At 36.8% G+C, this 26,327-nt stretch overlaps 1 protein-coding gene across 1 annotated transcript in view; it reads left to right on the top strand.

The window, feature by feature from the left end:
- The window catches only part of ldlrad3 (low density lipoprotein receptor class A domain containing 3), a 74,017-nt gene that overhangs the window by 7,645 nt on the left and 40,045 nt on the right, over nucleotides 1-26,327 (top strand). The window contains exon 2 of the mRNA XM_086163470.1: nucleotides 16,669-16,815. Coding sequence (XP_086019596.1) covers nucleotides 16,669-16,815 — 147 coding nt within the window. The remainder of the gene's footprint in view (nucleotides 1-16,668; nucleotides 16,816-26,327) is intronic.

Below are 26,327 nucleotides of genomic sequence, written 5' to 3'. Positions count from 1 at the left end.
TCTGTCTCAAGCTCACAACTTCACTGAATATGGTATTTCATAATTGCTACCATCAGCTACAATCATGCTTAAAGGATAGAATAGGATTTTTGGGCTTAACCAAAATGTTTAGTTTATAGTGGACATTTTAAGACATGTTCAATGTTAAATGATAGCACAGTTTGACAGTCTGTATTCATCTTTCTTCTTTATTGAAACTCACTCCAGGAAACCCTTTGGTATTTCTTAAAGGGGCCAGTGTTTCTCTATGTCTAAAGCAACAACAGCATTTTTTATAAAACATCTTAGCCTTTCAATTTCATTTTAGAATTCAAGTTGTTTTTATAATACTAGTTAATGGTCTGTGTTTCCCATCTGTCCTCAGTGGTCATCCCACAGTTTTCTTATTCTTTTGCAAATTAAAATGAAAAAGGTCTCATGTGAAAATACAGGGCATGACACCTGTAAATTTTTTCAGCATGTGCTTTTGATTTTCTCACTCTATGCACATTTTTTTTTACAATCTTTTGTCAATTATTGACTGAATCCTTGAATGAGGTTAACTTTCCAGGTAGCATTTCTAAATATGATAAGCCATTTCGTCTTTTGAATTCTTTAGAAAATTGGAGTATCATATGCTTATTTGATAAGTGTACACACAAGTTTATTCTTTGACCCAAAAGTTATCTAGAAAACCAGTTGTTATAGAGTTAAAAACATCTTATTTTGAAACCAGTCAAGCTAGTAAACATTACATTTCACCCTCGTGATTCTCATCTTCACCATATCTACTTTGGGTCAAGAGCTCATCCGTCCTGGAGGAACAGCACAGTAGCTGATTATGATGGATTATGATAGATTCCTCCTTCACTGACCTCTGCAGCCAGTTGCACAGTCACCACAGTGAGCAGTCACACTCAGACACACACATGTACAACACGTACATTTACAAACGTAAACATTCACATTAATTCTCATGCCTCTACACACTTATGCATGCAGCTGCCATGTTCATCTCGACAAACACGATGCAAAAAGCAAGTTAATACATGGTAATACAGCATTATACAATAGCATGTACATGGGTATTGCTAGTAAATGTGTCTGTCATTAATCAAACCTGCTAGAAAGTCATTACAGTATCAAGTGAACTCAAATTGAACAACTGCAAAAAATAAAATAAATAAAAATCCAAAAAGCATACAGCAGAAGCTGCTTCCTGAACAGGCCATTCATTTTCATTTGATTTGATGTCCAAACTATTGCTGTAGAGAGCAATTTCAGGACTGTGTCTTTGTCAGACCAGCAATCTCCACCCTCAGCCACCCGTCATTCCATTATCCCAGAGGGCACAGGTGTAACAGCAGTTAAGAAAAATGAAGTAGATGACGCTAATCACTGGTTCAACCTAATGCATGTTCAGTGTTCTCGCCAACAACTTGTCAAAGTGCTTGTTTTTGCATTTCCTCGTGCTTTGAAGGAGTGACAATGCCATTAGCCACTGTAACTTGAGTGGAAAAATACGAGTAGATTGTGATACTTGCCCAAGGGAAGGTGCTTTGGGGCTTACCAGGGTGTGAGTGTGCATATGATGTAGAACAGCTGGAGCACTGACATGTTGTGCAGTGAAATAGTATTGGTGTATGAAGCTTTTTATCTGAATAAAGCGTGAGAGTAATTTTACTATGATAACCCTGAGGTCTAAGACTCAGTGTAGGAGTGTATCAAAATTAATTACGGGTCTGAGTAATGTAGCAGAGCCTTCAAAAAGAAAGTTAGACTCAAAAGTGTGGGATAATCAGCAGGAATCAAGTGGCAAAAAGACCACGCTGACACATATTCAGGTGGACGTAGATCTACAAAGTGCATATCTCCTTTTCGGATGCCTCAAAAGTGAACGTACTAAAAAAATGTGAAGTCTTCACCCTGAGTATAACCAACAATCCAAGAGAGGTTGTTCCCTGGTCCTCTAATGATCTTTCGGATTTAGCTTCCATGTCTTAGTTGACTTTAAACAAATAGTGTATGTAAAAGGCAGTCTATTTTGAATGACCTTTAGTTACAATTCAGTTCCATAGCATGAGTCTCACATACACTGTATTGATTTTAAACTAAGTCTCTTTCATCTGACTGAATTTTCATCGTTTGTCTGCTATTCTTTATTACACAGAAATTGAGCGAGTTGAGACTGACATTGAAAGAGAGCAGATTGTAGGGCCACTGGCAGTCTTTTATCTGCACTCTGTTCAAACAAATGTTTTAGATATACCACCCACATCATCTCCTTCCCTTATGTGTCTCTGTGAACCCTGAACCCAGTTTTTTTTCTCTCCACCTTTTACACTTTTTTTGTTTATTTCGCCTTTTGCCTTGTCGTGCTGTTATTGCTAGATTTCAACCCCTGCAGCGGATCCATGGTCTGGCTGCACAATTAGGAGCTCATTACTTGCTAATATAGACTACAAGATAGACAAAGGCAGTGTGCGCTTTTTGTTGTGCGCCCCCACTCCTGTTATTTTATCTTTCTCTCTCCCCAGGCACCTTTCAAGTAAAAGAGTACTATTTCTCTTCCTCCTCCTTCTCTCTCCTATCATCATACCCTCAGCTCCAGTATTTTCCGTGATGCATAATGATCCTGCCCATGCTTAGAAGAGTTAAATGCTAAGTTTCATTTTCTTAAGCATTCCTATGCATTTAATGTACAAGTCCAGTGCCTACACATTCTAATACTTTGTACATCTTGACCTCATTACCATTCAGGCAAGCTTAACTAACCAAATTAAAAATGGTTTTGTACTACTACATTCACTGTTTAGACTGTGACTGGAACAAAACAAAAATCCAGCATTTGCTTAATTTCTTACTGCCTGTTTGTAACTCTGAAAATACCAATTTTCTCTGTATGGGGTCTGCAGTGTACCAGTGGATGCAGGGTGTGTGCTGTTTACTGATATTTGGTCAACTGTATGGTTAAAGAGAGACAAGGGGATGGTGGCATTTAATATTTTTTCAAAAAATGAGTTGGGAATCCATTATAAGGGATATATGTGTTTTTTTGACTGGACAGGCCTCCGTAATTGGTCTGATAAGGAATGTAGTCCTCTTAAAACATGTGCCTGGCTGGAAACCAATGCACGTGCATTCTTATCAAGTCTGTGTTTATGTTTCTTCATTTTAAAACACCAGTTGTCCACATTTGAAAATTGAATGACTTACCTGCACTCTCAATACTCAAACACCGTTTTTGTCACCATTGTCCTTCTCATCCCTCATTCCACCTTTCTCCATCCCTCATTCCACCTTTCTACATCACCTCCTTGTTGTGAAGGTAATCTCAAGGTGATGTTAATAGCTGGAAGTTATTGAAAACACCACTGTCATCTTTTACAGGATTAAATGAACAATTGCCTCTCTTAAAGCCAAGCAAAGTGGGGGATAGAAAGCTACCATTAAAAAACTGTCTTAAAAGAGACTAAGTCGGCCTGCATGCAAGTTTGATAATAGTAATTTATCAATCCATCATGGTGAAATTTCTTCTCTGCATTTAACCCATCTTGGATGAACCATGAGCAGTTGACTGCCATCTATTAGCACCAGTTAGTGGCTCAGTGTCTTGCTTGCCAACACTTCAACACACGAGGAGGAGCCAGGAATCAAACCAGGAATGTTTGGTTCCAAGGTCGATCGCTCTACCTCCAGCGCCACACTGCTATGCATTAACATAACCACACTAGGCTTTGGAATGGAATCATAAGTAGCCTAAATAAACTGTTGCAATGGGATTATGGGCTCTGTGTGATCTGTGATCTCTGATTAATGGGGGACCAGTGTGTGATTAATGGTGCCATGTTTGGTCAAGCCAGGCTAATTTGGCAACTTCCACAAAACGCTCATTCTTTCCCTTGTCTGTTTGGGTGCATTCATGTATATTTACAAAATGGATTGGGATACATTACTGAAATATAATTTTCCCTGATATAAAACTGCATCAGTTGTATCTTATTAAGCCACATCATTTATAGTGTTTCAAAATGCAAAGCATCACAGCATATATAGTCCCACAGGAACTGTGGGGACTTGTTTCACTCCTTGTGCGAACAGTAAGTCAGACAAGCACTGCACTGGTTATGCTGCACCACTGCTGTTGGTCAAGTCATTATGGTAGATAAGGGGATGGCTCTGTTTTAAATTGCATTAGTCCAGAATTTTCTTTATAAGCCACAACAATATTACACATATATCCATATCAGTCAGGGTTCAGTTATTACTGATCATTTTTTGTTCATGCTTTTCTCACTTGTAATGTTTGAGAGAAAATTTAAAAGTCCATAAATTATGAATATTTGTTTTATTGGTCATTGATCTGCACATATCATTCCCAAGGCATAACATGGCGTGATTATTGACGGTTATCATAGTGCATACAATTGGTTTTCTGCACTATTTTAAAAAGAACAAAGAGAATCTCAAACTTCCAATTTGCACTTTGATGCAAAATTAGTTCCAGTCATAATGAAGTGTTGCAATCTTTTCTCATTAAATTAAGAGACACTTTAACTCGTAAAAGTAATAGTGTTGTGCCATATTCAGTGACGTCCTCTTCTCTGGAACTAATTATTTCTAAATAAATGAATCACTACTTTACAGGATTACTAGTTTATTGTTTTAGTTAAGTTATTTTTTCCCATTGAGTGGATCACCATTGAACTGTGTTGTTCCAGCAGAGCCCAACTTTTCAACTCAACAAAGAAGTGTATTTTTGGTCATGGGGAATTTGCTGACAGTTTCAGTGTTTCCTGCCGTGCATTTTATAGACAAAAGATCACGGCAGTTGAGGTCTTGCAGTGGATTTGCTTGTGCATAAGAAATCTGACATTTTTACAGAATTGCATGTCTGTTGTTCTGCCTGTCTGCCTTGTCATCAGCTCTCTTGTTACTCATTGAATATAAATTTAGGGGGAATTTAATGAAGAGCAATTGGCAGAATAGAACCCTTTTGATTTAATTATATCATTAGAGCGAGATGAAAATTCACATCATATATTGTTGTTCATCATAATTCAAAGCTAACAGAGCTATTGCTCAAAATCCCCACCATCCATGCCATTGGTCTTGGTTCATACTTAAGATTTCTGTATCTCATATTAGTTTTTCTTTTCAACTTCATACGCCCTCCCTCCCAAATGTATTCTCTCTCTGTTCTTTCTGTGCTATCTCAGCTCACAAATGTTTCATCAATAATGCAGCCCCTTTAACAAGGCTATGGCTGTTAAGAGAATTTGTGAAGCCCCTCCTTTGGGTTGCCGGGTGGCCACATGCAAATGAGTATTTTTCACATTTTATACAGATGTGGCATATATATTATATACGTGTGTGTACATATTTTATACAAAAACATATACATACACACACACACACACACACATACACACACACACACATATATATATATATATATATATGTATATATATAAATATACGCACACATACATACATACATCTTCTGCTGCTTAATCTGCACTCCTGCGGGCAAGCAGCGGGGTACGCCCTGGACCAGTCGCCAGTCAATTGTAGGGCCACATACAATGATAATTTTCACATTTTTTTCCAATTAACCTGCTGCTTGTTTTTGGAATGTGGGATGAAACCAGAGAACCTGAAGTAAAGCCCATGCAGACACAGGGAGAATATGCAAACTCCACACAGAAAGGTCCCGTAGTCGGAATCGAACCAGGGTCCTTTATGCTGTGAGGCTGATGTGCCACCGTGTTGCCTCATTATTAATCCTTTTTTTTTTAATTATTATTATAATTTATCCAATTCCGTAATCATTGTCAATGCTTGTTTATCGTTGAAAGCCACAAATGTTGGAAATCACTTAGTGGTGGATGGTGGCTGTCTTTCTGTCTACAATTTCATTCATACTTTTGTTTTTGTGGAGAGAATAGAAGGGTTGTGAGGCAGTGTTAGACAGCTCCACACTGCACTGTCTGAACCACCTTTTCAGGCAACACCCATGTGGGGCGGCCTGCATATTTTTGTGTTGTTTTTTTTTTTTTGTGAGCATGTTGGAGAGTTTTTATGTTAGTACAACTCATTAGTGTTGAGGAAATAGTAGTTTGCTTTTTTGTTTTAGTAAAGCACTAAAATCAAGGTGATTCTTCATTGTTAGTCATGAAGGCATAAGCTACAGAAGGTTAGATAACTGTTTTTTCTTCTGTCACATTGACTGAAAGCAACACTAGATTTGATGTTTGTTCAATGGTACAGATACCCACAAAAACACTGTAGCATATACCTTCTGTATTATGCACACTCTCCAATTTGGACTGCTCAAATTCCCTTGCTCAAATGTAACCAACATTACATTTTCTCTTGTTTCTACTCTTGATGTCCACAAAAGCTGACAGACTACTGACATTTACAGGACTTAACCAAACACCCAAAACTAAAAGCATTGGATAATTTCAGAGTACATCTTCTAAGGAAGACAGAGGACATCGGGTAAAGATTTCCTGACAAAAGTTAGCCAGTATCTCTTGACCCACAACATAAGTGTGAAATGAATCAGCGCACATGTTTCTCCTTGAATTCTCACAGTTAAATTATTATACTTTGTCTTTAATGAATGGGATGTTAAAGTCAATGTCCCTTTCTCTCTCTTTGTGGCAGTAGTTCTGATTTATGTCTAATAGCGATACTTACAGAAATTACATTATGTTTGTTTAATGTGACATGTTTAAATATGAAAAATAAAAAATGAAAATTAAAAAGCCTTCCACTCTTTTCTTAGTATACGGGATATTTTAGGAACTGATCATTTTCGCAGGACCTTAAAAATATCAAATCTTACTGAAGTATCACTTATTACCCATACTTTTTTGTAAGTATATAAAAATCTGATGCTCGAGTTTTTCTTTTTCTTTTCTTTTATTGATCTAGAAATAAGATGGATGTTGAAATGCTGCAGTCCTTTTGAATGTGAAATGACATATGATATGTGACATACACATTGTGGTGTGAATCCTGATATCATATGTGGCATAGTCTTATGTGATGCCCTTCCTTTACGATGGTTTCTTCTTTCAGAGGTGAAGAATACCTATAATGAAAAGTAACTCACGGAGATTAGTTTTCATAATTCTGTATGCTGTATCATTGTAATGAGTGTATTGTTTCACAGACTGATGTTTTTGTTAGATCAAATCATATTGAATTACTGGCTGTTTCAAATTTATTTAGATTGGTTACTGGAGATGACATTCAAATCATCTGAAATGACTCACGTCCTTGTCAACAAGCAAATGCTGAATCCTCGAGCAATTGACACAAGTTTGTGGGCGGTAAGCAAGTAAAGACTATTGTAATTTCCAGACAATTGAGCGCACCGGATTATAAGATAACTAAAACTAATGAAATATATATGTGTACATTTATAGGCCGCACTTGTCTATAAGCCACAGTTGTCCACGTTGTAACATGACACGTACAAATACATACTGAAAATGTTTTTTCCTCAAAGTAACATAGCAAAAGAAAAAGATCAGTAATAAATAACACAAGGAAAAGTCCATTCATCCGTACCTGTTACATAGCAAATGAAAAAGATTAATAATAAATAACACAAGGAAAAGTCCATTCATCCATCCATTTTCTATCCTTGCTTTGTCTTACTCCAGCTGATCGCTAGCTTCGTCTTCCTCCTGCGCACTGAAACAACTACAGTCGTCTTCGTCTGACTCGAAATTGAACAGCCTCAGAATTTCACATTAATGTCATTGGTCCTATGTGACAAGGGTAAATGTTTTGGTGGCATGAAGCTCAGGACCCCAAAAAATCCATAAATTAGCCCCATCATTGTTTGAGGTGCAGTGTTAAAAGTGTGTGAAAAAAGTAGCGCCTTATAGTCCAGAAATTACTGTACTTTTTCCTGTGTATCACAGTGGGATGTGGCTGGGAACTGGCCATTACTTGCAGCCATCCAGTTAAAAGCTGATCTATTGGTTCTTGTGAGGCTCAAGATCAAGATTTATCTGACAGGAAGTGTTTGGGGGAGGTCTTGAATTTCAGGATAAGGTTAGCTGACTGCCATTGGTGTTTTTTCCAAATCAGTTAAGAAATGTCTGTCTTTTCACACTAAATTGTTGCTGTTTGACAGGCTTCAGGTTTTCTCATCTAATTTCCCTGTTATCTCTTTCAGAGTTACACTGCATTTAAACCTTCTCTTGTAGTCTACCAGGATATGTAAATTCATGTATATGATTTTTTTTGTGAATTAAAAATGGGTGACATTTATAAAGGATTTATAATCATATTACCCCTGTCCTCATCAATTTGCAATCCTAATGAACATTCCAAAAGAGGTTGGCCTCACAATGTGTAACTGGACCACTTTATCAGTCCAGTTATACTATGAATTGAAATGAGTTAACACTTTTGAAAATAAGAAAATCCTCTCTTCCAAACAGGGATCTTTTATGAATCTTAAAAAAAAAAAAATACTTGTTTATTTACTGGAATTTGGCTGAGGAAAATTCTGCTTAATTCTGTTATAGTTTTCATACTATTAGTTGTGTAGATTAATCTTTTTCACAAAGTACATTTTATTCTATCTATTTATTCTATACATTTATTCTTTTCTACCAAAGTTGTTTTTTCCTGATGTGAAAATTTGAAACTACAGTGGTGCAACACAAGTTAAATACATCACTTTTCAACCATGCTGACTTTGTTCAACTTTGGCTCAGATGCCTTTAACATTGTCTCTGGAAGTTTGAATATACATTTGTCTCCAATAGAAATGAAATGTGCCGTAGTACTCCATTCCACTGTACAAAAATTAAATAAGAGCAGCAGCATACTCAGCACTACAAGGGGCCTTTCTATGTCCTTTTTACCCCAGAAAAATAGAAACACTAATACAAATGCTGGCTAAAGTATGAGATTGTTAAAGTGTCAATTTTCCCCTCTTCAAGTTTTACTAAAAATTTTTGAAGCTTTTGAACTGATTTAATTCTTAACTTTTGTGTAACTTTTGTGCCTTATGTTCTTGTTCTCTGTGGAGGTGACAAAAAAAAACATAATTCACAGAAAAAAATGAACAGGAATTAAGCCCAGGTTTTTGTCAACAACAAAATTAGACCAAGAGTTGCGGATTGTTCGACTATTTCCTTGATTGAAACACATTTGAATTTTGCAAAGATGATTTGAGGGTTCTTGAGTTGTAGGTAATGTGTTTTTTTTCCCAGGGAGATATATGTGCCATTTGGCATTTAACTTCAAAACATTTACTGCTTCAGAAGGATGTTATAGTGATGCACTTTGCATGGTATTTTAATCCATTCCCTTATTACTATTTACCATTTTACTATGCTGTAAACATCTATTTAAGACATATTTTGTTACAAAATCATCTTCAGTTTGTTTCCAGTCATTAATAGAAGTGTTTCCTGCTAGAGGCATTAATAGCCTAGCAAGACTTGCCTTGAACAACATGAATTATACATTTGTAAACAAACTGTGGATGATGAAAAAATATAATAATAAACAAGAATTACAAAATAACAGGTGATAACGTTAGTGACACTATCCCCAAAACACATAATTATATGATCAAAATTTTGTTTCTTTTCTTTGTGTCTCTTTGCAAAGAACCTTGCTGATAGTGACAAGTTCCACACGCAACACATTAATCAGTTTTTGCCATCCTGTTTTTTTAAATGTGTGATTATATTTGACAAAATCTCCTTCCTATCTGTACGGTTTCTTTGACATGGACAATTGGACATCTACAATTGGAGTCTTTTTTTTGAATGCTTTAGTTAGCTGAAAGAACAAGCCTAAGAATCTTTCGCCTCTGCTCTCTGGGAAGGTCTTTGAAGGTCACTGCTACACACGATGCAAGAGTCGGATCACCTTCACCCCCTTCTGTGCTGCACCGACTACTGGTGTTTCCAGCATATTTATAATGGCCTATAATTGAAAAATATGTGTCTATATTTTCATAAATCATTCTAGTCAAGTGGTCCTGTTGTATAGCGAATGCCTTCCATGTTTATATTAATGTTATGAGGCTCTAAAATTACTTGAATTTTGTCCTAGTCAACAAGATAATTGAAATGAAATTGAATGAACGGAAAAAAAAAAAAAAAAATCCTGACAGATCCACGACTGTTTGAGGGACGCATACGGTTAAAACTTCCAAACTGTATAGAGGCAGTCCAAATCAATTTTTGGTGTTACTCCGATTAGAGGCTCAACCTTTTACCCGGGGCTAATCAATGCAGGTTAGATACCTAAGCCAGCAGAGAAAGATGGGGTTATAGCCGCGAGATCCAAGCCAATAGTCATCTCAAATATAGATTTATATCTCTGACCTTTCATGCTCAGAGCACAGAGAATAAAGCTGGCCAAGGACAGCTACAACCACATGTATTGGGGCAGAAAATGATGTTAGTTTTCTATTTATTGCCTCTGTGCCTTTCCTCACATAATTGTTCGATGCATCTCCTTTCCAACTGTCCTTATTCTTTCCCCCTTCTTAGGTGTCTTGCTCTTGACGTTTCTCAGATTTCTGTGCTATTTTGTATGGTGTGTGCTGAACTAATCAGTAGACAGTGCAATGTTTTCACCAATGTATTTCAAGCCCAGTGAATCACCGGGCATAGACTGATCCCCTGCTGGATCTGGGACTTTTATTTTTCAAATTTACATAATTTGAATAAATACATTGAAAACAACAACAAAACCAAAACATGTATTGTTTTCACCTGCTTCAAGCCATGCTAAAGAAGTACGTGTGGGTGTGTGCTGCCACAGGGCCACATATAGAGACAAACAACCATTTACTCTCTCATTCACACATCTGTGCGAGTTTTCCAATTGATTCCAATTAACCTCCTGCATTTTTGTGTGTGCGTGCGCGTGTGTGGCAATGTGTGTGCAACCTCCTTAGTAACACAAATATGGAAGCAAAAATTTACCCCAAAATAACTTTTCACATTTCAGTAAGTAGCAAAAAGGGGTAGTGAATTCTGCTGGCTGTGAACTTTAGAAGTTTATCCACTGAATAGACGATGTTCGCCCAAGCTTCAGTTGTTGATGCAGAGCCTGTTGTACATCATCTTCAAATAATAACTAATGATAACTTGCAAGAGAAGAAGCACTCTGAAATCCAGCTTGTGACTTTGATTCTGAATAGATGGCTTACTTTTCACCTTAAAAACTACAATATAATTTAATAATTTATGTTCTTGAGGATTCACTTTCTATCTATGATTAATATTTTAAATCAGTTTGAAGAAATGTCTTCTTTGTGACCCATAATATTGTCGGTCTATTGTCAAAAAGCATTGATTTTATACAGAGCTCAATATAAAAGAGATATAAATAGCAGAAGCTCTGTTCTTTCTTGATAGATGAACATCTAATATCACAGTAACAGCTAATTGGATGCCTATTTTCTGTTTATAATTTTTGGTTGGTATTTTTAGAAATATTCCTTAAATGTTTGGAAACACTCAAACCAATAAAAAGCAAAAAAAAGTATTATTCATAACAAATTAATAGATGATGCAGACTTAGTGGATACAGGCTTTGTGGAGAGAGGAGACCGAAGGTAATGATGGGTGAGCCAAGGATATTGTAATTAATATTTACACTTAAATAATTGATCTACTCTTTCCACCTACAAAGCACACAGAAATCCAACGCTAACCATGCCTCGTCTCCTCAAGCTCCCTCTCTGGCACCCATCGTGTGCCTGCAGTCCTGCATAAAGAGGTGAACCTTTCACTATATAGCACTATGAAAATGAATGAATCACTGTTCCTGGATACTAATTTCTACAAAGTTCTCTGGCATGTGAAGTGTTTCACTGACAGCAGAGAACTAATGTGAGTTACTGTTCTGAATTGAGAGGTTTAGTGACGGTTACTCTTTTTAGTTAGGTCACGTTTGTCACCTCAACCAATGTATGAAAACAGGCTTCATCCTTTAATCCTTTGGGGCTTATAGAAGTTGACTGAAACATGAAAACAAAGACTCAGAACTTGCATAGTAAAACATTTGCAGAGGTTATCTGTTAGTATAGAAAATAATGAGCTGTTTATCAATATTTTAAGCCCTCATTTTTGTCCATTCTTTTTGGCCACCTCTTATAGAGTATACTCTGTTTTCTCTGTCCTCCCCTAAAATATTCAAAGACATACCAATACAGTCATACAGTATATATTTTACATAACATTTCTGTGTTGCCCTGAATTTATATTTCTCCATTGTTTTATTTTATAGTTGTGTTTACACGTTTTCAAATTCTGATGCTTGAGATGTTTGTATACCTAACCGTTATCTACCAAGGCATTAATAGCTTGAAAGAGCAGCATGCAGTTAGAATGTATGCTTTACATGACATTTGCACAATTTATAGCTGCAGCTTTAAGTGGAACCCAGAGTAAAGGAGGTCAGCAGAAAATAGAAATTATCATTGTTTTTACCAATGAAATGTATAGTTTTGAAGTCACTTGGTTTCAACCCCTTCAAAGTCAGCAAATAAATAATCCCTCTGCATTAGAAAAGGATGTCTGCCAGCTGAGTCCTGTCAGCTGGGACTATGACAGCATCACTGAAGTCGTTAATTACAAACTAGTCTGCTGTCTGTTTTGCTCAGATCTGACATCTACACCCAAACTCTCCATCTGCATTTCCCCCCAAAACTTTCTCTGCACTCCATTACAGTACTTGACAATCCAAATATGACATAGGTTATCATGTAAAATAAAGATTAATCCGATCATGATGCAAACACATTCACTTTTACACGTCTTCACTTCATGATTTGCAGTTTTGCAGGATTTTTCTTGTCATTCTTGTCATTTATGTTTCATTGTATTTCTCAAATGCATAGTACTTATGTATATATATGTGTGTGTGTGTGTGTGTGTGTGTGTGTGTGTGCATATATACATATATATATATATATATATATATATATGTATATATGCATTCAGAAACCCTAAAAGATTATCATTTCTTTGCCTATCTTAGGTGTTAAAAGTCCACTTTGTACGGTCCAGCAGATGTTAAAATAAATATTTTCAGTCATTGATGGGATTTTCTTTTGGTGGTAACGGAAGAATCCTCGGACAATCTATGAAATACATTAGAGGAATTTGGCTTTCTTGCAGGGCTCAACAGATATTCATACCAAGATATCAAATGTCTATATAAACAGCTTAACACTTGGGTAAACTGACAAACCTGTTTTGTTTCATTTAAGCTAAAGGTTAAATGTCCACATTGTTACGATACATAAAGTGATGCATACTTTGATGGCCTTTACAAATACTTTTATTTCCCCGCTAATCAAGAAAACATTGTCTGTGCCTTCAGCCTCTGTTTTTTTAAAGAAATGTTTTCCTAGATATTTCAAACTGTTTCCCTATTTTGCAAGAAACAAAAACACGGGCATCATAGCCTCAGATGGTCAGAAGGGTTATGCTATCAAGTTTTAAAGAAAATATATACAAGGTTTCAAAAAATTTCCAAAAGGACATGAGAAAAAGGATGATGTAAGTGCAGGTGATTTCAGTTAGTTATTCAGCTATTCTCTGGAAACTGTCCTCATCGACTGAGTGAATATCAACTAACTGTTAAACCTGTGAGCCCTGGTTATGAATTCAGAGACATTCAACAAAGGTCAAAGCTTTCCATTTTGAGTCAAATGGATCTGTCAGGTCTGAATAAAGCCTCACAAGGTTTATGTCTCTGCAATGATTAAATCAAATATCTCATAACATTTCTCTGCGCACAAGGTGTATTCGGTTGATTGTTTTTTGTCTAAATGTGAGAACAATCAAATACACAAAACATTTTTGAACAACACTGGAATTTGATAAGGATATTTAATCACCATGAAGCATCCCTAAGAGGCTAATTTAAAATGGACATGCAGTTTATCATTTTTCAATTTATACAAAGCATAATGTGGCTGGATTTTCAGGAATGATTGATTTCTAAAAAGTAAATATGTTTCATGAGCGTGCAAAACTTGCATTTCAGTTAAAATTAAAATCTCTCTCTTGCAAATAACATGATTTTACAATGTAGGAGAGTGGCAGCTGTTCAAGATTAATTGAGTATTTGATAAGTGTGAAATTAAGGTTTTCTTTGGTAAACAAAGCAAAAAAAATTGAACTTCACTAACTTCTTTTCAGAATATTAAGTATAATGACTGAAAGAAAAATACAAACAAAATAGGGTGGAACATCTGCATGAGTGAGAAGGACTCGGAAGGGCAGATGGACATAATTTGAAATAATTTTGTTGAATTGAATTTGTCAAAAAGCATTGTGAATACAAAAGTGCATTTTGAGAAACCAAAAACCAGCTGCTGCAGCTGCTCTAAGATCAGCTGCAGATTGAAACATGGGTTTTGCTCCATTATATAAACACTACACCTGCCTTTTCCCAGCTTGACTAGCCTGAATACAATATACTTGTTCATATTTGTGGATGTTACCGGTATGTATATAATCAGAAGTAAAATGTTTTTGTGTAAATATATCATGCTACAACGTGGACACCTGTGGCTTATCGACAAGTGCGGCCAATATATATGTACACATATATTTATTTAGTTATTTTAGTTGCCTTATATTCAGGTGTGTTCAGTTGTCTGGAAATAGTGGAATTGTCTGTCTTGTGTTTGAGCTGCAGCAGAGCACATATGAGTTATGATTGATAATATTACGGGCTTGATTGGTATACAATTACAGCACTGTATTATCTCTCTATTTAGTGACAGACACAACTGATGATGTGCAGCTATTTCTAATCTCTTAATGCTCCCTCCCCCTAGTCGGGGCTTCCTTGATCCCCATTCAATTGTGCCCACAAATTAATTATTCCATTCAGTTATTGGAGACACAAATAACTGTTAGAGGGCAGCAACATGCGTTGATTTTTGATGAGCTGCCAGTGTAGCAAAATAAATAGAAACACCATTCATCCTGTATGACTGGCCCAAACTGTATTTGCTCTGCATTTTCTAATGTACATATGTCTGGCCAAAGATTCACAGTTTGTATTCCATTTTCCAAAAGTAATTCACATTTTTTTAAAGACAGTGTTAAGAACTGGAACAGCACCAACTCCAACCTAACATTAATTTACAGAGGTGATGAAATTATGTGTTTAAATTCTTAATTAGCAAGTCAATCTACATAAAAGTTTTACAAATGAAAGAAAATTTTGAATTGTGTGAAAGTCACTGACCATTATCATACCTCTTTACAATTACTCAAAACCCCCAAATTAATTCAACATTGACAAACATTCCTAAAGCCTTCAAGATACCAGAATTTGGAAAGGGACCAGAGCAGTACCAGAAACCAACAAGCGTAACAGAAACTGTAACAGTACCTCTGGGTAGTGTTTTTAATTACCATCCTAAACTAAGAAATAATATCTGATACTAAACAAACTTGTTAAATTTGCTTTTTGTTGCTAAAAGGTTTCTGCTAATATTGGAGCACAAATTTGTTTGTACAAACAAAGTAAGTCAGGTTTTTATGTGCTTTGGCAGCAGTTTTCATTTTATTTCTTTTAAGAGAAACTATCAGTACTAAATAAGAAATGTTTTGATTGCCATTGGTATTGTTTATTGCCATCCCATATTGTTATTATGCTATTTCCTGGGCTCTTGGTATTTACCTTTAGGCTGCAGGTACAGCCACCGCAACAAGAGTAATTGAGTTGACTTCCTGCTGGACTCAGTTTCAAGACTGCAATTGTAAAGTCTATGTTCTGCTGGAGACACCTCATTACTGCCCTATGGTTTTGTGTATGAGTTTAGGTGTTCATCTTACGGTGTCAAATGCTACCTTCTTGCCCCTTGTGCTACCGCTGAAATAGAAACTATACTAAAATGCAGAGTACATTGTTTCAATCTTTTTGTTTCTGCTTTGTGCATTTGACCATCCATCTATTTGCTTCTGTGTGAATTTTAGGTGTTTGTATCTTTGTCTGCCTCATTATGACATTCACAAGCTCTTGTCATGTTTAAGGAAGGTGTGCCTGACCCGAACACAAGGATACTCAGGAGGAAGGGCATCTTAAGGGGTTTATTTGACAAGGAAGGTGAATGGAGAGCTATTCCGGGGCTGGATTGTTTCTAGGGGTGTGTCATGGAGAGTCTCGGGAACTAGCAAGGAGAGGCAAGACAAAGAACGCAGGGACTAGGAAGAAGCAAGGAACAACCAACAGGCTGGCAGCAGGCTCCTCTTATCCTCCGCTTGACGAGGCCTGATCAGCCACAGGGGTGCCGGCACCCCCAGCTGGAGTCATTCACCTGCTCAATCAGGCTCACTGGTGGAGGGGGCTGCACCCAGAGCCCTGGACTCGGATCCCAACAGCTCTCAAGAGGCGCAAATGTCCAAAATCCTGTTAACGCTACATGACCTCTTCTGTTTTAGTGTTCATGAGATTTTCTTATGTTTATTTTTTTCCATAGGTTGGTACAACTTTTAAATAGAGACATTTGGTATGATAATTTGGTCTTTACTGAATGGAGAAAACTTTTATCCTCCATTTTGACTTTGGCGATGAATATCAAAAGATTGTAATGTTCATCTACTTGCGAATTTCTGTTTGGAGTAAGATAGTAAATCTCTGTTCTTTTTTGTTAATCAGAGAGCCAGCTGCTCCCAGGGAATAACTTTACAACTGAGTGCAACATCCCTGGAAACTTCATGTGTGGAGATGGAAAGTGTGTACCAGGAGGCTGGCAGTGTGATGGACTGCCCGACTGCTTTGACAAGAGTGATGAGAAAGGCTGTCGTAAGTCCAGTTTTAATTGAATAATTTTTGCATTCATTTGATGTCTTCAAGACATTAAGCCCGGCACTTAAAGAGGTTAGCACTCAGCAATTGCAACATTAGACAATCGTCAGGACAGGCTGACCATGGAATGGCAGAGATGAGACATGACAAGTCCACTAGCCCTGTGCTCTTACTCACAGGGTCACTACATCATACATCATACTACATCTGCATGAAGAACCCCACAGCAGTGTAGGTGAACACAATTTGATTAGAAGAGCTGCCTTGTAATTCTCTATGCAGAAATTACCCATACAGCAGTTGTTGTGTCATGTCTTCTGCTGTTTTTTGCCAACCCTTTGATTGATACTAATGTGAATCAGTTCAAGCCATGTGTTATTTCTATTACTTGAACTGTTTGTCAGAGGGTAATCAGTAAGGCATGTTTTGTGCAGTTTATAAACAACATTTATGTGTTTGATAACTAGTGATTTGATTTAAAGATAAGCAGTAATGATCATGTCCTTGATTTTTTTTTTTTATCTGACTTAGAGATTGGCATGTGAAAGAATATGTCTTAACCAGATATCAAATCCAAACCGCAGTGCCAGCTTATACATGCAGTGAAGATGCCCTTTTCAAATGAGCAAAATACATATTTCCAATTTATTACATTTTTTGTAACAAATCAGGAATATAGTTTGTTTCCAAATTGTCCTGCAAAAATTTGGAATAGTTTGACACTTAAATTGAATCTGTGGCTTTTTCTTTTCATCTGCAGATGATATAACATCCTGATTAATAACCCTAGACAGAGTTTGGCAAAAATAGGCAACAGGTAAAAATAAATATAATTATTATCTTGTATTAAGGAAAAATAAAAAAGAGAAGGTGAATGGATAGATGGATAGACAGATATGCTGTACCAGGATCAGATCATTTGTGTCAATGAAGGAATAATATATTTTTGGCTGAAATATTTTAATTCATTTAGTTTGCTCTTTTCTAAAATGTGTTGGCATTTTTTTTCTTGCCAGAAAGGTAAAACATTATATGCTGTTTTGTTTAATTTGTTGTAAGTTTCTAACAATAACCAAATTATTTTCTTTACTTAATATTTTCAGCGCATAACTTAATTTATGCTGTTGATAGCTGCTATAGATATGAGTTCTATAAATGTGTAAGGTAATTTGTTTTCAGTTTCATATCTTTAAAGAACCATTAGACCAATAAAAACTCAATTGTTTCCTAACTTAAATACCTCCCTTGAGCTAATCTCTGCTCATAAATGGGACTGCAGCTGAAGATTGACTTCGAATCCCAGCCATAGGAAATGTAATCACATCTCCCAATAAAGTCATCTTTTCAGTACTCTCTCACTGATATGTTTTTCAGGCTTATCTGGACATTGTTCTTTATCTGACATCTCACTTTACACTTGTAATTTTCTACCCATAGGCTTATTTTTAATGAGAAAAGTATAATCCTCTTGTTGTTGAAATCTGTTTATCTGTATACGTTGAAGTCAAGTATAATATTGTTTGTCCCCTACTATATTGCTCTGTGCCCTTTTTGTCTACCTCTCTACCTTGCCTTTCTTATCCTGCTGCCTTTTGTCCTGATGGTTGCTCAGCAAGCCAGCAGGTTCCTTTGGACAAAGTTTAGCTCTATAATTCTACAGTATGCACACATATCCCCCCACACAAGAAAACACACTCCGCCCACAGCTAATTGAGGTCATGCATGTGGGTGGATTTTATCAAACAAATCACATTTTAGCTAATTTCACCACATCTGGATGTATTGCATCAGAATTAACTACTCATGCTCTTTCAAAATGTGAATTTCAGAGGCCGGCTCACAACATGTATTCGAAAACCACCTGAACTACTTGCATTTTCATCCTCAATCCGAGATTGATTTTACCCTGCAATGGAAATACTGCGATACAAAAAAGCCAATTATCCAATAGCTTCACGGTTTATGTCTCTGGATTTTAAAATCGCTAAATATCGGTACCATCATCGACTATGCAGGGATAGATAGCTGGGAGTAGCGAGATCATGGGATTCAGGAAAGATGAGGAGAAGGAAAGAAAAGTCATTATGCTGCTGCAGTTTGGATGTCTAAGGAGAACTGAGAAGAACACAAAGCCTGGAAACCTTGAGACTGTAGCAATGGATAATTAGAGAATCCCTCTAAGAAAACACACACAGACATACACTCAGATTCATAGGCCTATATATATATTTAACAGGGGGGATGGAAGTTTCATCCCAACAAGTTTGTCAGAAGTTGGTTTATTTTCCTTGCTCTAATGACTGTTTTCACTGCAGACTCTTAGGAATAAAGTCCCAATCATGTGTGTTTATAATGAAATATGTGTCTTAGCAACTTTCCTTATCTTCATATAACCAAGCTGGAAATGATGGTTTCTCGTTGCCGATTATGTCTGTCAAACATCTTTTGCAGCATCCATTAACATGAAGACAGAGCAGTGGTGACCACTACAAGATATTAAATTTCCTCCCTTCCGTAACGAGTGGGTGACTTCTGTCAAAAAGTTTCCGAGAGCATGCGTTTGAATTGTCCATATGGGTGGAAGCTTAGATTATATTGAACACCTCTGACAAATCTAGCATGAATTAATACATGTATAATCGACACGAATTTGATCCAACTCATTAAAGTGTAAACTGTCCTCATTTCTCCCTGTGTGCAGACATCTTGTACTTTGTGTCCATGAAAATAATTATTAGGTATTTATAATGTGAATACATGAAATATATCATATTCTTTGGTCTATTTTTGCTTTTGCACAACTGCCTTTGTTTGACTATGTAAAATAGCTATAACAGCTAGAGAGTATATCCCCTGTAAATCCTATCCATTTAGCCCACAGCTTGCCCTTGTGTGGGTGTCTAATTCAAGTAGTACAAGTGCAGAAGTTAAGGAAAGAGTTATAGGAGATGATTGATATCTCCTTAGCATCTCATTAATAAGCATTTAGTTTCTTGAAATAGTGAAACTAAAGAGATACCCCCTGAAATTAAATTGTGACATTAAAAAAAAAGACTTACAGAGGTGTTGAACTGGAAACCAAGAGCATTCACCTCTGAACAGATTGCTGTGTTTAGGATTCTTACTTGTGTTTGAATTTGGCAGATTTTATTGTTTGTTCACCTCACAAATTCAAGCAACAGAGTTAGAATTATCCATATAAATAGTTTATTTTTTAGGCCCCCAATAACTAACCAGGCTGAGAGGAAAATGCCATATTTCCAACTTGTTATTGTTTGCGTCAAAGATAAAGCTCATGATATAATACCGGCAATCTTTATGACCAGAAACTACACACTGTTTTTATGAAGTCCCGATTTTGAAGAAGTGCAACATCTTTGCTTCTCATAAGTTGAATACTTCAACAAGTTCAACAATCTCAAAAAAATACTATTATATGAATTTAAATTCGGATTTCTGCTTCATGTTTTCTGTGTGGGTGTTCCTATTGGCTGACAAGGTCTGAGGGGTCTCTAAAGAGGGACTGCTTACTAATTTATCTCACAAAAAAGTAAAACATGCCACTCACTCTATGGTGTCCTTAATAACACCCCAGTAAAGTGTTATACCTAACAGATTCAAACAGAAGAGAAAAGGAGAGCTGACTGAGCTTACCGGGCCTCCAAGCCAGGATTAGCCTCTTTGCCCTTGTCTGGGTAGGGCATGAGCAGGCAAGACCGAAGAGATATGTAGTAGGACTGAAAGGGTGAATGAATGTGATGTATAATGCATCGAGTTGGAGTCAAAGAATGGGGACAGAAATGCTGTTGTTAGAGAAACACATTTAAGAGATTCACATTTCAAAGAACTGACTGTTCTGAACTTACTTTCCTGTAGACTGATGCCATGGCCTCTCCATGTAGAGTAGCCTGTATAGTCTGATCCAAACACCCACAAAATGATTGTGGAACTTAGGGCTCAGTGATTTTTTTTTTTTTTTTTTTTTTTCCAATTACACATTTAAAAAAGACCTCATAATTAAATTAGTTGAGTTCCCGGCCATGAATATAATCACTTCATGTTCTATTCACATTGTGCTATTCATGTGCAGGGGGAGACTTTATTATTCAATTGTTTATGCATTTAAGGCAACAATAAATACCTCCAACCACAAGAAAGTCTATCAAAGGATTTTCTGTATATATATTGTTGTTTTTAAGTTGTCATCGGCTAAACTAGAGGGAGTGTCTGCAGTTCCGCTGGCTCTTACAAAGATCAGAGCACACCACTTACATGAAAGGGCTCGCGCTCCTATGTTCATATTTTCCATAAAAGCAAATTATGTATGCATGTCAGGATTGTTTTGGCTGCTTTGCCACTTGATCAATACCTCAGTGAATTCAATGACTACCTTTGTGCGCAATTCATTTGGCTCACCACAAATTTAAGCCTCGGGGTTGAGCCTTACAAAAGTATTGCAAGATAATTATAAAGAGTCACAACATATTTCTGGCTGTCACTTTCACTGTCCTAAGAATCAAATTCAGCCACAGAGGTACTGATTTATAGAACCTAATCAGTTAAATGTACTTGGGGAAAAAGACTCGAGAAGCAAAGAGGTGTCTAAGCAGTATGCCAAAGGAAAAAAAATCTTCATGTTATGGAAAAAGGAAAGAGCCATTCATGAATGGCAAGCACATCTCAGACCAGCATTGTGGTTATGCGTTATTATCCCAGGTTTTGGATAACAAATTATCATTTGTTTTGGTTGTCATTTACTCATCTATATTTCTATCAGAAATTAGCTCAATATAAGAAATTATAAAAGAGCAGTTTTCTTAGTTTTTTAGGTCCCCATCCCATTATCTTTAAATGACGGGAGAATCCATTATGTAACCTTTACCATGCCTGGATTTCAAAAATGAATATCAGCCATTTCAATCTGTGAATCCTATGTGCTGAAATGCTAATGGGACCAAAGAGGGGAAATAACAGCCGATGCAATGTATGGAGGTGGGTAGATGCAGATGGACCATGCAGCCATAAAAGCTGTACAGAAAAGACAGGTATATGAGCTCCTTATCACATGTAAAAGCCAGGTAAAAATGTTATTGATTAAAAAACGTATGTAGCCTGCACGGTACAAAGGATAATGCTGTCTTGTCAAGTCGATTTCGCTTACACCATAAGGTACACCAACTGGACTCCCTCTCCTGATGTGCTAAATCTAGGGACATAAGAAGGACGCCTTACTGGAGGCTCACAGAGGTTGACTTTTAGTCGGTTTCAAAGTCAGTTAATACTCAATAGAAACTAAGGGTATCACCATTTTCAGATGAATTATTGATTCCTGTTTGTGCTTCTGGTATTTTCTGCAGTCACAACACCACCTGTGCTTTTTATTTATTTATTTATTTATTTATTTATTTGATTCTATTCTGACCTCTTCAATGTGCCCGTGAGATATTGAGTTCAAATGTACTGGTTAAATGCTTATGAACAACAAAGGAGTCTTCTGCAGCAGGGGTTGAAATACCTAGGACTCCTGAGGCACACACATTACGACTGCATATTAAATCTCACCTACTCTCAATTCTCAACACAACATTCTACAGGGTGAGAGTGAATTTGCCCAAGTTAGGCTTCTGTGCATTGTTGCATGTGTGCATGTGAGTGTACATGCGTAGGAGAGAAAGATAAAATAAAAAAAGAAAAAAAAAAAAACGAATCCACAAACTCACCCACAAAGAGCCATGTACTGATGCCAGATGTATTTTCCCCTTTTTCCGGCTGTCCTGCTGTGTCATGCACTGCTACATTTTGCGTTGGCATTTTTACTCCAACAGAGCATTTGTTTTTCTGTGTGGGTGTATACACCAAGGCACTGCAGTTGAAAAAGCAGAAAGGGTTGAAAGAATTTAGGAATATGTTTTGATGTTTGTTTGTATCTTACCCAGCTCAACAAAAGGCAAAACCACAATGCAGAGAAAAATAATAAAAAGTTGAGATGGTTTAAAATGGTTTAATGAAAGCCTGGTGCATTTTGTTACTTAATGGTAAACTGATCAATTATACTGAATAGTAAGAAACAGGGAGGAAATCTTGATCGGATGCATACCTATAGCCTATAGCCTTTTACATTAGAATTTGTCTTTTGCTGAAGCTTGTTTTACTCCCTCTTACGCAGTTTCTATTTTAGACAAAATCCTATCCTTGTTCCATCGATCATTACGAATTAGGCAAAATGATTGGTTCGAAGTCTTCAAAGGAATGAGAAATGCTGTCTTGCCATTTTACAATACACTGTTTGGTGCTACCAGATCAAACAAGCCAATTTTAGCGTGTGCTTTCTATGATGAATATTGCAGCAGGGTTATTATCTGCTGGATCACTCACTGCTTATTCACTATATGCCTTTGCTTCCCTTGCATTTTGTCAGAAGTTGATGAAATAGTACTAATATTTTGCATTTGAGTCTGCTGTATAGTGTTTGATGGATTTGCAGAGCTTCATTGGCCTGTAAAACACTTGGCCCTAGAGAAGAGGACAGTCCTATATAGTTGGAATACCTCTTCATATGCTCTGAAGGTTACTTTTCTCTACAACCACTGTGCAAGGGTGAGAACTGGAAGTGACTGTAGTGATTATTTTGATCCCACAGCACCTTTGGCCCAACACTAACCCTGCCCTTCTTGCTTACACTCTGATGCTATTACCTATTGATTTCCTCCCTTCAGAAATGCTTTACAAGGTCAGAGAATCCTTTCAAATTTTCACTTGTCTATTTACTTTCTTGGCCTCTGTACTCTCCTGCTCACTCTTCACTGTTTCTTTCGTGTTTGTCTCTTCCACCTGTCTTTCCATGGCATCTGTCTCTCCTCACTCCATCAATCATGCATGCCCATCACGACCAAGCCTACCTGTGCTGAACAAGTTATTCCGTTCTCTAGGGAAATGTGGAGGGTTAGAAAATGGGAGAAGTGGAGAAGGGCATAGAGGTTCATATTTGGGAGGAGCAAAACATTCTTTCTGCAACCTGAGTTTGGCTTTCAGATTCTGCCTGACATGAATGCTAAAGATAAAGATGTAGGGAAATATAAACTCTGATATTCAGTTTTTTAACATTTTGTTCGATTAAATGGATGGGGTTGTTTGTCTCATTTGTGTGGATTTCAACATTGATTTTCTTTCCATTGTAAAAGGGAAATTTCTATTGAATGCATCAAGAAGGTTAAGTTTTCAACTATTTACTTGCCAATGGGAATTGGGAAACCTTCAGAATCAATTCTAGTGTAATTTGGTGGAGGGCTGAAGCGAAGCTCCTTCTCATGGTACTTGGTTAGTACACCCAACAAATAGCTCTTGGCTACCTTTCATTGAGTGTTCCCCTACAGATTTTAAGGTAGAACCATTATTTGATTACGTCTTCTGCTATTCTCTTACCAATAATTTGTAGTTCATCAAATGTGTTTCTGTTATATGTCTGTAATAGTCTGCAGACTCATTATGAATGAGAAGAGGGGAAATCATGGTTCACAATTCACACAATTTTTTATTTTCATTATTTTCATTACATGTCAGAATGTGATTATATGCCGTAAGACTCCTTTTCCTACATGTCCAAGTGATCCTGCGATAATACAGTTTCTTTTTGTTTGTTATTTTACTTCTACTGATTTTATGTTCAATAGTGCAGTATTAGGATATGCAGTATAATGTGGTTGGTTAACATCGTTGCATGATCCATCCATGTTTTTCAGAATGTTAATCCTAAGGAATCAGCTTCTGATACCGCATTTACTTTCATCTGTACTGCTCAGCAGCACTCTCATAGAAAGAATGGAAATGGTCCACAACATGTCTTAATTTTGTAGACACTTTCTCGAGTTATAAATAAGCGTAATAAGTAACATTTATTTTTACACAAAGGGAGTTTAAAATGAGAGCGTGACAAGAGATGACAAATAAATGGCATCAAATCAATGGATATAAGTCTACAAGTTCAAATAGAACAGTTTCACTTGGATCAATATCAGACCAGTGTAACTGGTAGATAATCATCCATCCCAAAGACTGTCTAAGAATACACTGCATTATTGTCTTCTTAAGACCACCATATACCACCATTCTAATTATTATATTTACAAGTAAGGAATATATAAACAATAAAAACAAACTGAAACATAAAAAAAATCAAGAGGGCAATATGTTTTCTTCTTAAGAATATAATTGAATTAGGATATTTAAAAAAAAAAAAATCAAAAGCATAAAAAAAATATATGAATATGGAAAGTAATCCGAACGGTTGTTCGCACTGTAAATGTGCTGTCAAGGTAGTAGTTAGGCAGAATCAAAACATGTCTGTCTGGCAATGATTAGGCTCTGGGAAGAGATGAAAATACTCTTGTGATGTGGTGCAAATATGGTTAATGTTTTGCATAGAAAATGTAAATGTAGTAATCAGATTTTGATTAAATTCTCACATGATGAAGTAAAACAGGCACCTTTACAGGGTTACCAGGAGTCCTATTATGATCATGTGTTGCCATCCCTTTTTACAATGAAGATTCTTCTTAGAATTTATTTTTGTCTTCTGACAACTGCTCAGCCCTGGCTGTAGGTCCATGCATCCCAAAACACTGCTAAGCACTTAAGCCCTATCGCTCCAACCAGTCCTGTTTCTCCGACCCACGAATTTCCCTTCAGGAGCTTGCCCTTCATGTGACTTTTGAGCTAATTTGGAACACAAACACTGGGTCAGATTAATCCTGCCAGAAGCAGAAGCTGTAATGAGGATTCGGATGAGGACGGAAGTGAATAAGGAATCACACAGCAATAACAGAGCTGTTCAGGCCAAGTCTGTTAAACAAAGTGGGGAAAAAAGAACAGTCAATATCTATGTCCATTCAGAGGACAAAGTTTGTCCTGGAAGAACAAAAGCAGTGAAAGAGAGTCAAATATACAGGAAAGAAAGAAATGTAAAACAAATAAAACCAGCAAATAAAGGCTTGCTTTTGTTAGTGCCCAAATGAATTTCATTTTAGCCTTCCACAGCAGCATGTTTTTGTGTTTTTTCCTTTTATTTGTGTATACAGCTCAAAGCCATTTCTCTTTTCTCTGTGGACTTTAATGAAAGTGATATAGCATGCAAAATAAGCTTTTGGTGCTTAGAGCTGTGCTGTCCAGTTAAACAAAGGCTTCCCAGACTACAGACACAGAAATCGGGCACAATCCCAGCTTCCTCCTGAGCTCAGCGGATTACCTGTCTTCCTGGAGACAGTGTTCGGAACTCACTTGGTTGCTATGCTTAGCTTCTCCCACATCAACATAATTGCCGCAGCTTGAAAGAGCTCATAAATTGGCTGACTATATTATAAACAAAAATATTCGCCCCTGGCATTTCAGACTGAAAAATCCAGACTGTTATTAGGGTATTCCCACCCTTTACGCTCAGTGAAAGATGAAAAACAGCAAAACGAGTAGATGGATTGTTTAGTATCCTGCTAAATTCTAAACCTCCATGTCATTTT

Source organism: Fistularia commersonii, chromosome 17 (assembly GCF_037954325.1).
Source record: "Fistularia commersonii isolate RoL2024-O1a breed Wild chromosome 17, RoL_Fcom_v1.0, whole genome shotgun sequence".
Classification (NCBI taxonomy): Eukaryota; Metazoa; Chordata; class Actinopteri; order Syngnathiformes; family Fistulariidae; genus Fistularia; species Fistularia commersonii.
The sequence above is the reverse complement of the archived record's forward strand: the minus strand, read 5'-3'. Positions and strand labels throughout refer to the sequence as shown.